Source organism: Acartia tonsa, chromosome 12, assembly GCF_053477335.1.
Source record: "Acartia tonsa isolate MP-2025a chromosome 12, ASM5347733v1, whole genome shotgun sequence".
NCBI lineage: Eukaryota > Metazoa > Arthropoda > Copepoda > Calanoida > Acartiidae > Acartia > Acartia tonsa.
In genome coordinates this window covers 14,031,703-14,044,474 of record NC_137271.1, presented here as the reverse complement: position 1 = coordinate 14,044,474, position 12,772 = coordinate 14,031,703, and the positions used below count along the sequence as shown (strand labels likewise).

At 33.1% G+C, this 12,772-nt stretch overlaps 1 protein-coding gene across 3 annotated transcripts in view; it reads left to right on the top strand.

Annotated features, from left to right (window-relative positions):
* LOC145333867 (uncharacterized) overlaps positions 1-11,094 on the top strand; it is an 80,677-nt gene extending 69,583 nt beyond the window's left edge. For all 3 annotated transcript variants that reach the window (XM_080179127.1, XM_080179125.1, XM_080179126.1), the window contains exons 78-87: positions 51-215; positions 1,532-1,651; positions 2,163-2,236; positions 2,714-2,818; positions 3,044-3,117; positions 3,785-3,848; positions 6,620-6,790; positions 9,458-9,517; positions 9,723-9,838; positions 10,181-11,094. In XM_080179127.1, coding sequence (XP_080035253.1) covers positions 51-215; positions 1,532-1,651; positions 2,163-2,236; positions 2,714-2,818; positions 3,044-3,117; positions 3,785-3,848; positions 6,620-6,790; positions 9,458-9,517; positions 9,723-9,838; positions 10,181-10,395 — 1,164 coding nt within the window. In that variant the 3' untranslated portion in view covers positions 10,396-11,094. The remainder of the gene's footprint in view (positions 1-50; positions 216-1,531; positions 1,652-2,162; positions 2,237-2,713; positions 2,819-3,043; positions 3,118-3,784; positions 3,849-6,619; positions 6,791-9,457; positions 9,518-9,722; positions 9,839-10,180) is intronic.
* The last annotated feature ends 1,678 nt before the right edge of the window (positions 11,095-12,772 follow it).

Below are 12,772 nucleotides of genomic sequence, written 5' to 3'. Positions count from 1 at the left end.
CTTATTACTTTATATATATTAGGATTACCTTTATTATTGATTTTTCTTAGTTGATGAAAACCAGCAAACTCCTATCCCAAGACCTGCCCGTGCAGGATGAAGAAATAGTTGAAGCTGTTAAAGTGCCCGAAGTTATTGATGTTGTCACTCCGACTAGAAACCCACAAGAGAATGAAGTCAGTGCCTATGCTTGTGCCATACCTAAATGTAACAAGGTAAATATTTATTATTCTATCTACTTTTTCTGCATTTCTTTTCGATCATTCATTCAGGAGGGGAGGGGATTGGGTAAAAGGTGTGGATAAGGTATCGTTAGTTTAGCCTGCTGCGAGCATCCCTTTATCAGAGTCCATGAAAATCTGTTGCAACATCCAAGTATTAATACAGTGTGTTTTTTTTATGAGCACTTTTTTGAAAGCAATTTTACCCCACTTATAGTTATCAGAATTTAATGATTAATGGCTTATTTTCTTCGTTTTTTAAGGGAAATTATGAAACAACAAAAAAAAATACAGTTTTTGTTGAAAAAGTACAGTAAAGTTGAAAATTAAAAACTTAGGTGTCAACATCTAAAAATGGTTTTAGCGGTCCTACCCCAAACGTAAGAGTCCCAAACGTCAGAGTGGACAAACGCAAGAGTCCCAAACGTCAGAGTGGACAAACGTCAGAGTGGGACAAACGTCGGAGTGGACAAACGTCAGAGTGGACATTGCTTAAGTAAAACATCAGAGTCTATGCTATTTTAATTATATGACAATTTTGAAAGTTTTTTATACCACTGTCTACAAAATAATGGTTATGGCCGCAGCGCTCGGCCCCCTAGCCTGCCTAGCCGCAGCGCTCGGCCCCCTAGCCTGCCTAGCCGCAGCGCTCGGCCCCCTGGCCTATAACCTAACCTAACCTATCTAAGAAAAATAAGGGGACCGAATAAAGGGGGGGGGGGGAGGGTGGATAAAAAAATTCAAAATTGAAAAAAAAAATTCAAAATTGAAAAAAATTTCAAAATTGAAAAAAAAATAAAAAATTAAAGAAAAATTCAAAATTGAAAAAAAACTTTGGGACTCCTGCGTTTACGTTTTTTTCTTATGCTCAAATAATCAACCTTTTGCAAGAATGGCTGCTAAACACTTCAAAGTTGAGATATAGAGCTAAAAATGTATACAGATACTATTAGGGACATGTACTAAAACATATCAAAGTTTGAAGGTCATATCTCAACCAGGGAGGGAGTACTGGCCCCCCAAAGTCGACTACAGAAAATCCATTTTTTTTAAGAAAAATGCGCTAAAACCATTTTTATATGTTGACACCTAAGTTTTTAATTTTCAACTTTACTGTACTTTTTCAACAAAAACTGTAATTTTTTTGTTGTTTCATAATTTCCCCTAAAAAACGAAGAAAATAAGCCATTAATCATTAAATTCTGATAACTATAAGTGGGGTAAAATTGCTTTCAAAAAAGTGCTCATAAAAAAAACACACTGTATATCCCTCTTGAATAAACATGTTACATGTAATAATCTTTATTTAGATTGTGTTGGTAACAAGTTCCCAAGCAGCGAGTGTTGCCATAAACAGACTAAAAACTCATTACAAGAATAAGCATGATAAATTGCCAACAGAAGACTTTGCTTATAAGACTATTTTGAAGGTAATTCTTAATTATACATTGCGAAGCTACTTTAGATTATTTTGTGGTTTATTAGCTGCTATACTAGTGAGATATGATATCTATTCATCAGCTGAGATTTTTCCTGATCAACTAACATCAACTCTAGTAATAAATCTTTTATTCTGTTTATTGGTTTGCCTGTCCCTAATATTTACATAGTTTGTATTTCAGAACCTAACTACCTAATTGGAATAGATTTTTCTTGTTTTTAAATATTCTCTTATTTAATTTTTTTGTAATCTTTACCTTGAACTTTTGACTGTATTAAATTTTTATTATATATGTTAATTTATATTTTTCTTTTTGTTGATTTTAAAATAATAGAAAAATAAAACCAGTTTTGGTAGCCCAAAACACTTTTTAAGTAAATGATTTTTTTTATATTAGTGGAAATTTTCTGTGATATGACGCGACATATGTTTTTTCAGCGGATATTACCTAATCGGTTTCGAATCCATACTGGAAAAATCATCATTGTTTATTTTTGTAGAAGAATGATTCGAGTCCCGAGTCCATAGTTTCTGAAAGTGTACAAGAAAACCAAGAAAGTATTTTAAGCACCAGGTACAACTTGTTCATCCTGTTATGTTAAGTAGTAAGTTTTTTATGTTGGTCAAATCTCGCTAAATGCTGAAGAATTTGAATTCTCATTTTTAAGGAAGCTTTAGATACTAATAGGTTCAAGGATGGTTTTAAGCTTTTTATTTTGGGTATTCTGTACATGGTTTCAGGTTTTTTCTGCCCCCTGAAACCTCTTTGATGCTAAGGGCAAAGCCGCTAATATTAATGAAATGTTGAGAATGTTTGCAAAAATATAATTTATTAGGCTACTATTCAAGATTTTTGTGTATGATATAAATTGTAAGTCTATATTAACATATGTAGCTATATACCGCTAGAATGTGTATTTGTATTGGGCGCAACCAAATGAAAAAATAAATAATATTTTTTTCGTCCTTTCCATGTTTCCTATTTGAATGCCTTCTTTTATTTATAAAACATTAGAATGTTAAGTGTAATAAGAACTAACTTCTCTTTAAGGTACAATCCAGATCCAAACGTTGTGTACCGATGTCCCACCAGGAGCTGTTGTCAAGTTTCTGTCTTCTATGATTCACTGCGCCTACACTGGGAGAATACTCACAGGTATATTTCATTTTAGTTAAATTTTTCACCGCTAGAGGATGATTTTGTTATTGTTGAACTATGCTTAGAAGTCAAAATGCAAATAAAATTTTTACCCCTAGAATTTTAAGTTCATGTTTGATTACCTAAGTTTTTTTTCCAAAATTTTCTTGGATTTATATCACAATTTCAAAAAACTGGCTTGATTCATACATACATTAATAATTATTGATTGATTGGTTTCAGAGAGTACGTGAATGCCGCGTTCCATCCTTTCTTAGTACCAAGCACTGATGTATTGATTGATTGTCCCCAAGAAGGTAAATTATTACTTGTTAAGAACAGATTCAAATTGTAAATGTAAACACGATAGATTGTAGGCTAATGTATGTATTTATTTGTTAAACTTGAAGTTTTAACCAATATTTAGAGTCACAAACCTATTTTCATGGAGTAAGGGAGGGGACAAAGGGCAATTAATTCAATTTAAGAGTTTTCGCTGAAAGGCCACGAAATCCGGATTTATCCAGAAAATTTGAAGAAAATATTAAAGGGTGTGTTAATCAAATCTAGACAACTATAAAATAAGAAAAAAGTTCTAAGAAAAAAAGCATTCATTTTATTACCAGTATATCAGACTGACGTAACCATTCTGTAATTAATTAATAGAAAAATCGTTTTGGAACTCGTTCACCCCATATTCCTATATTTTAAAATGCCACTAAATACAAGAATTGAATTTAAGGGTTCTTAGATTGTTTATTACACAAATATCACAATAAAGTTTTTATCTATATGATATTTTTTTGGGGGAAAAACCAGCCATCTCATAACAAATTTGTCTTGTCTGCTATTATATTAAAAACTAACTCGGGACTTACAAAACTGAAATTATTTTTAAAATTTTTCATACGATTCGATAAATAACTATTAATTAACTTATCCGCGGATAACTGTCTTATTCATATTTAAACCTTTATTTTATAGGATGTATCGAGCGTAAAGCAAATATGGAAACTTTGAATCAACATCTTATCAGTGTGCATGCCAGGTAATTCCTTTTCCAGCATGGCTTCCAAATCGATCAATATACGCTGGATTAGAACCAGTTCTGAGCCATACTGTACAGCTTCGTATTATACTATTTTTTTTCCGCGGAAAGCTGTTTACGATAAGATGCGATAAATAACTATTCCAGTATGGCTTCGCAGCTGGTTGATATCTGCTGGATTAGAACCAGTTTTCATCCTTACTAAAAAAACATGTTCTGTATCGAATTGTATGCAACTTTACGCGGATAATATTCAGTGGCGTGCGAAGCACTTTGTCTAGGGGGGGGCATTTTGAAGATTTTGTAAAATTTTGCCCCCCCCCCCCTCCTAAAACAAAGTGCCCCGGGGGGCACTTTGCTTTAGGGGGGGGCATTTTGATTATATATACTAATTTTAAATAAGGGCGTTTTAAGGGGTGGGATCATTTGATTATGGGCCTTCTAGTTCTTATCCCTTTTTCCCCATCCCTTCCCCCATCCCCTTTTCCCATTTATATCCAACATCTCCCCCCCCCCCCCCATCTCTTCTCCCCCATCCCTTCTCCCCACCCTGCAATGACCGAAGGGAAGGGAGCTAGAAAGCATCTTTGAAAAAAAATTACAGAAGATAATTTAACCTCCCCCCCCCCCCCCCCACCCCCCCCCACAACCACAAAACATTTTTTATGGGTGGAAGGGGATGTTATAAAATCTCAACAGGAAGGATGAATAACCTCATTAAAAAAATTTGGGGGGGGAGATAAAAACACTCATTTTGGAAATAATTTACCAAAAATTAACCTAATATGTAAAACTGATTTTAAATATTTATTTATTGTATGACAACAAGGATGACAACATCTTTAGGTAGCAAAGCACAAAAAATTATGAATAAGAATACAGACAAGTAAATTTAAAGAGCATCTGTTGAAATAAATATATATTTAGGTAGAAAAAGTCACAAATCCTTTTTCCTGTATGTTGTGTGATGACAGTCAAAGTAAATTACATACTGGATGCTCGAATCAGCGAGAAATTTTATTTTTTTAAATATTATAATCCACAAAAAAATTACTTGTCCTTTTATCTACAGATATAAAAATCTCTTAGAAATATAGGGTATAGTCTCTTTTGTGGCAACGCCTCTTAAGGGGCATTTCGTCATATTTTCATAGTAGCTTTTAAAAGGTTATTCTAGGTTAAGTTAGGTCAGGTGATTTCCCTGCAGGGTTAGGTAATTGGCCCCGCAGGAGCTATAAATAGGTGAAAAGCTATTGTGAAAATACGACGAAATGCACCTTAAGAGGCAATGTCACAAAAGGGACTATACCTGAAATTTAAAAGATACAAAAATAGCCAAAAACGTCCTGTAAAGCAGTCCAACCTCCATGAATTTTTAATAGTTAATTATACTCCATAATGATGGGAACGTTAACATTAAGTTTTAGCCTTCTATCTTTAATTGCAGTTGAAAAAATCACATTTCCCCCTTAGCATTACGTACTGACAGCCATAGTGAATTATAGAGAAGCTAAAAAGTTATATCAACATATCCTACCCTCTTTAAATGGCACTTTAAAACTCTGTTAATTTTTGATTAAGTGGTGTTTCCAAAGATTTATAAGGGCGGTGCGTGAAGGGCACCTAAAATTTTTACTCCCCCTTTGAACTAAAATCAATTAAAGACAACAAGAGTGGCGTATTTGATCAGGTTAGGAATATAGAGTGTAGTTAGTTTTAATGGTTTTTAATGAAAATTGCCATAAAAAAACATGTCTTTTTGTAAGGGTATGTACACAAAAAAAATGCCCCCTTCGGTTCGCACGCCACTGATAATATTAAAAAAAAAACATAAGATTTATACAAGTTTTTTTGGCCCGCGCCTTAGTCCCCCCTTGTCCAACAAACTAGTAGTCAATGAATAATAATTATATTAATCTGAAGAATGGATAATTTAGTTTTTCAAATCAATTCATAATTGCCTTATCCCTTAAGATCCCTCTTAAATACATGATTCACAGCAAATTTGTCAGAAAGCTGTGTATTACACTAGTCTCCAAAGTTCTATAATACCTAACGTTTTCATATTCTTATTAAATTATTAATGTTTGGTTCATGAAGTTGGGTGTCCAAACGTGTCAACCGCTAATTTCAATTGTAATCTACAGAAGTTGTAATTTTGTTTAACATCATTTGGGGTAGATAACATAATTTTATTGGCCATAGTCTTATCCCTTCAGATCCATAAATGTTGTGCTCAAATAAGTAACATCAATGCATATCATATGCTAAAGCTCAGTCCATTTTGACCGCTTTCAAATCTTGTAATTGGCGCATTTATGTTTTCTTTATTTTTACTTTTCTTATTTTGTATTAGTAGATTTTAGTCCTGTGGTAAGTTATATTCTTAAATTTTTCTTTAATTTATCTTAAGAGCACTACTAAAACTAAATATTTGTTAGAAGCTAATCTATAATTCAATTTGTTTACCTAACAGTCCGTACGTAACGATATTGGGAAGTGTAAATTTCTCGGTTGCTAGTAAAAATAGTCAGCTGCTGAAATATTTAGTGAAGATTCCTATGACATATGCGCATCTAATAATATAATATACGTTATATTAAGGTTTCGTGTTTTTAAATGAGTTTTTTATATTCTTTCTTCTTCTCATATTCTTTATTTTGCTCTAACTCACTTTATCTGTTTGTCCATTTCATTATTTTTTTTATTTTTACCATTTTTGTATGTTGTCATCCTAGTTAAATTCCAGTTTTAGATTTATGGTTTTTAAGGGGATCCGATACTGCGACCACAACACCAACTCGTCCAGGAGTCTCCAAACGGCCGCCAAAACAGGATGTGTGGCAGACCAGGGAAAATGCGACTGCCGCAAAAGCTACAACTGCTGCAGCCAAGAAGGATGTGAAACCACAGCCGCAAGCAAGGCCAATTCAACTCTTCAGGTTTGTTTTTTAAGAAAATATAATCTAATAACTTCATAAGAAGCGCAGCTATAATAAGCTAACAATAATATTCTAATCGTATTCTACTACATGACAATTTTGAAATTAGAAGACCTCAACAGTCTTTTTTATTCCTTTTTTGAAAAAAGGCATCTAGTGTTCGGTTCTTCAACCAATTAAAAAAATTACTTTTGCGTAAACAATGATTATAGGCTTTGTCTTTGGAGTGAATGAAAGGATAGATTATTTAACAAAAAAAGTTTGTTTTTGGGATGTCGTTTTCCTATTTTTAAAAAAAAATTGGATTTGGCCTCCAGATTCAGGTGGTGTAGTCCTCCAGGTCGTCTCTGGACAGGTAAAGAGGAAAAAAGTGTTTTTTAGAGTTCAACTTTTAATTTAAAATATGCATCTTTTGTCTTTAAATATGTAAACATTCAAAAAGATGCATATTTTGTTTTATAATTTGACTTCTAAATCTGAACCTGGAGGCCAAATCAAAAAATTTTTTAAAATAAGAAAACTACATCCCAAAATGTGTTATAATCTATCCTCTCACTCCAAAGACAATGCCTATAAGGCTATAATCACTGTTTACGCAAAAGTGTCAGAACTTACCCCCCCCCCCTCCCCCCCTTGTTTGCAAGTATTGTCAATAAATCACTGACTTTGATAATTCGAATCAATTTATGTATTTTGATATTAATCTCTAATATTTCGGATCAAGTCAAGCTGAATATGCCAATGGCAACAAGTCAAACAGAGCGTGCCAATATTCCCCCTAGTCAAGTAGAGTATGCCAATATTCCCCCAAGTCAAGTAGCGTGTGCCAATATTTCATCAAGTAAAGCAAAGTATGCCAATAGTTTATCAAACAAATATGTTTATGTTAGTTTGTCTGTAGGTTTGAGCTTCGCTTTCATGGAAGTTGTCTTCCTTGTTATTGGTATTAATATATGTATGTCTTAAAAGAGGCGGAGATGAGAATTATTAGGGGATTAGGGGATTAATGTTTCCCGTAACTGGATAATTCAAAAAAGGCCGAAAAAATTATGGATAAGGAAATGGAAATTTAGAAATTCTTTTATATAACAGATTGGAATTTATTACAAAGGATTATATTAAAGAGAAACAAGAATGATAATATTTATAGAAGTTCTGTCTAAAGTCAAATAACAACATGTAATATTGTCATATTTAAAGGTATAAAATCGAAAGTACATTTATTCAACATACAAAAATTGGATACTTAATGGACTGACTCTAAATGTGGGGGAAAAAGTTTAAAATGATAGACTGCACGATTAGAAAAAGTTAACTATAGAGTAGCTTCGCTACTTGTATGATCATGACTCAGGATTTAAGAATATTTATTTAAGTCTAATAATTATTATATAGGTTGTCATCTAATTCAACCTACAAATTTACTACTTTATGTACGCAAATATATAAACTAGCAGTTGCGTCCCTAGCATCTAGCAGCTCTCTATTCCAAGTCGTAGAAAAGTTACGAAAATTAGCCTAAAACCATTAAAATTTCAAAATAAAAGATCTCAATAATCGATGGACTGTTATGATTCTTCTTTCAATGAAGCTTCTTATTGGTCCTTCAAAATATCATGATTTTGTTACATAGTTTTTCTTTTTAAAACTTAAATGTAAAGGAGATTTTCAGCTCTCTACTTCCCTCAAATGCCCCTAGAGACATCGAGAGGGGGGCGGGGGTGAAGCCGCTAGTATATATACATAAATTATTTCAAAATTCTAGGAAAAGCATATTTTGACAAGTAAAGCAGAGTATGCCAATATTCCCCCTAGTAAAGCAGAGTATGCCAATATTCCCCCTAGTCAAGTAGAGTATGCCAATATTCCCCCAAGTCAAGTAGCGTGTGCCAAAACAGGCTATTGGCATACTCAGCTTGACTTGATCCAATATTTCTAATATTCTATATTAAAATGACATATAATAGTTCGTATGCATAATGAAGATTTTATAATTATGATGAAATACTTATCACCTTTGATCACTTGAGTCGGTTATTGTCAAGGAAAAACATATTTTTATTGGATTTTAAGGGTTCAAATTGTCTTAATAAACCCTAAAATACTTGGTCATAAGGTTGTGAATTGCTATTTTGTATTTTTGGTAAAAATGCACATCAAAAGAAAAACACATAATGTATTTGCGCGTGCATGTGTAATGTGCAACACACATGTGATGCGTGTGTGTCTGTCTTGGTGACTGTGATGACACACTCTTCCTGATGCTTTTATAACAGCACATGATGGCAATATATAGTTTTCAATCTGTACAACCATTGCACCCTTAGGATAGACGCGCTCGCGCCTTGTGTGTTGTATGCTACGCTTGTACTGTACGTGCATTTTACATTCTCGTTGTTTAAATTTTTGCGCATTTTTTTCATGAAAACACAAATTTTGCAAAAATACTTTTTAGCCAAGTATTGAAAATCCAATAATTTTTTTTTAACTTTAGTATCAATTAAAAAGGACTTATTTTGATATTAAAATGTTATTTAATGTTTTTTTTCTTACTATGACATGATTCGTGATATGATTTGTTAAACATAAACTTTCCTGATAAACAAAAATAATAAAAATAAACTATTTGATTTTTGTTATTTTTCCAACTGGCAATTTTATTTTAAGGTGTGAATTTGACGGTTGTCAGTTTGCCAGTGATAAGAAGAGCGAGCTTGTAAGACACAGGTATAGTTATATTTCATTTACATACCATCCCCTCCCTTCTCGTCCTACTGTACGAACGAACTGACCAATAAATGAGCACCATTGTAGCAACATAAATTGACGAGTGTCAATATATCCACTCATATTTTCCGTAGGTCAAAAACTGTTTTGTGCTCCGCTTCTTATGAGTGTTGACATCTTTGTATAATACCCTTACTTTTACTAGGAGAGAAAACGGTCACGGAGAGGTTGATAACGAACTACTGGAGGATAATGTTTCTATGAACGAGGATCATACCAATCTCAACACTCCTTCAACATCAAAGAAACGTAAATTGACAGGTGGGATTTTGTTAATAAATGGAAGATACTTAGCTGACCAATAGGAAGACGATGTAGAAAAAATTCGACCTTATTATTGGTTTGAAAGTGTACTTATTTTGGAATGAGGATCAGGATCGAACCTGGAACCCGAAATTTACTTAAACACCATTAAAAAGCAAGTTAAAAGGTACCCCCCCCCCCCCCCCTTCCTGACAAACCTATGACTCTTTCTGCGGGGCTCTGGCCCCTAGCCTGCCTGGCCACAGCGCTCGGTCCCCCTAGACTTCCTAGCCGCGGGCGTTCGGCCCTCAAAATTGAAAAAAAAAGTATAAAGTCTTAATCTATTATTGTTTGTTTTAGATGAAAGACAGACAGAGAACATAAAGAAGTCACTAAGCAGCGGTTTCGCCGCCGTATCTACAACTGTAGGCGGCGTACGACATAGTAGCGGTTCGATCGCAGCAACCGCTGCTGGGCGGCAAATTACTTGCGATATCGGCGGCAATTTTGACTTTGAGGCGGCAGATTTGAGCGGTGAGGATAGCGATGAAGAGATGGATATCAACTATTACTGATAGCAAGAAATTTTCAGAAATATCCATGATTATATTTATTTGTTAACTGAAAATTGATAATATTGAAGTTGTAGAGCCAAAGATTAAAAGCTTCGTTTTTTATCATATTTTTTTTAAGTATTTTTTTTCTCCGTTATGGATTAAATAAAATTCAATTTAATTCATAGATTAAAAATCCAGTTTTTTTAAAATCTTGTACATTTTTTATGCCAGATTAGTATTTTATGATCATGTATGATGTACCTATGTAATAAAGTTTTTTTTTCAAGGTTTTTTTTTGTTTGAAACATGTAAATGAAAATTGCACCTTAAACTATTTTTTTGTGGCTCATAACTGTTTTTACTAACAAAGGTTGGAGGCTGAAAAGCTTTTTTGTAAGGTGCAATGCCTGATTTTTTTGATTTTTTCTCTTTACAAATTATCCCATATTTATAATCGTAAAACAAAGAGTTATTTATCATATATTTCATATCATTTAAAAACTGAAAATTATGCCTACATATATCCCTAATAATGTATTTGGAGCGTAATTGCACGACCTAGCGCTCCCCGTGGTGGTCTAACCCCTACGGGAGCCGTTTGCTGTGTTGATATAAACCTAATTATGTGCTTATTAAAATATGAATTTCTATGTATACCTAATGTAAAAAATGAGATTTTCTTTATTATAACAAATATATTCATTATTTTTTTGGTAATAGTGCGTTTTTTATTTCTATTTTGTTCATGTTATGTAACCGAAAAATATCCATAAGATTAATTTGTATGCTTTTACCTAAATATTATTGAAATTGTTATTTGTGAAGAAGTATACTTATAAGTTAAGTTTTGGGTAAAAGAGTAAAAAGTAAGTAGAAAATTAGTCGCTGTTTTAATATACAATACATACATATATGCGGTTCTGTCGTTTTTTCTTGTTCTTTTTACTAATAGTTGTTTGGGCCAAGTTCCTGCCAACTTTAAATTAAATGGAATTTCCGCACCTGAAGTTCACGAAACCTATTTGTAATAATAGTATTAAGTTTGAAATTTGTAATAATCGCGCAACCTTTGCGCAAAATTTTGTCCGTTACAATTTTGTTCCACCTGCCCTTTCTCTTCTTTCCCTCATTTTCATATCCACCCTCCCCTCCTCAACTTCCCACACCCCCCTGGAAAGTTCTCATATAATATGATCATAGCAGGAGAGGGGTGGTGGGGTTTAATATGAAGGGGAAAGTTTTCACTTCAGGCCTTCTTAGGAAAGCATAAATTTAAAAGTTTCTGATGATTTTTATTAATAAGGATTGTTTTTATTTTCTGTTAATATTGGTTTAAAAAGGGTTGTGGCTATATATTTTCACCCCCCCCCCAAAAAAAAAAAAAAAAAACTAACTGGACTAAGAACAAAGCTTCCCCAAAAAGCAAAGTCAACTATTCAGCCAAATACAGTCATCTTTATTAAAAGAAAAACCTTTATGATCTATTACTTCTCCTAAAGCGCTATTCTGATAATGCTCCTTTAATAAATAATTCCAACTGGAAGGATTTAGAGTTTGTAGGGGACGTTAACTCCTAAAAGTTATATCACACAACAGCAAATTATTTTGAAGGGGGAGGTAGGTTGTGCTAAACTTCCGTAGAGGTGTGAGTTTTAAGGCTTAAAAACAGTAGAAGAACGATAATATTCACTAAATATTGAAAAGAACTATATACAAAAACAATTTTTAAAGTTAACATAAACTACCTTTCTTACTACCTACTGTTTTTAAGCCTTAAAACTCGCACCTTTACGGAATTTTAGCACAACCTACCTCCCCCTTAGCCAATTATTTGCAAAGTTTGGTGTACCTTATTTGCCCTAAAGTGTATTCTTATGGAAAGTAGGTAATGTTTGCTATTTTAAAAGTTTTCTATTTTTTGTTATTTTATGTGAACAGACGAACTCTCTAACGGAAGAGAGAGAATTTTTATAAGGAAAAACAGATGGACGTACTGACGTTTTGTGTATGTGTGTGTGTGTGTGTAAGCGAGGGAAATTTAAATTGGTAAGGATTTTTTTTAAGCAAAAAAATCTAAGCATTGGAGAAAATATACCATTTTTTGCCTTATTTCAGTGTTTATAGTAGCAGTTTTTATGTCCTATATTGATATATTGAAATACTATTGTAAAAAAAGAGCATTCTAAAATAGAATTCAAACATATAATTTATTGTTTATTCATTTTTATAAATCTACAAGTTAATATCAATACAGTGGGGTTTTGTCTGAAGCTTAATATCCTAATAACTACTGAACTGATTGAATTCTATTTTAAAAGCGAAGCTTTTCTATAACTAGGGTCGGTCCATCCGTCCTTCCGAGTTAGAGAGCTTTTTTTCGTTAATTTAGGCATGC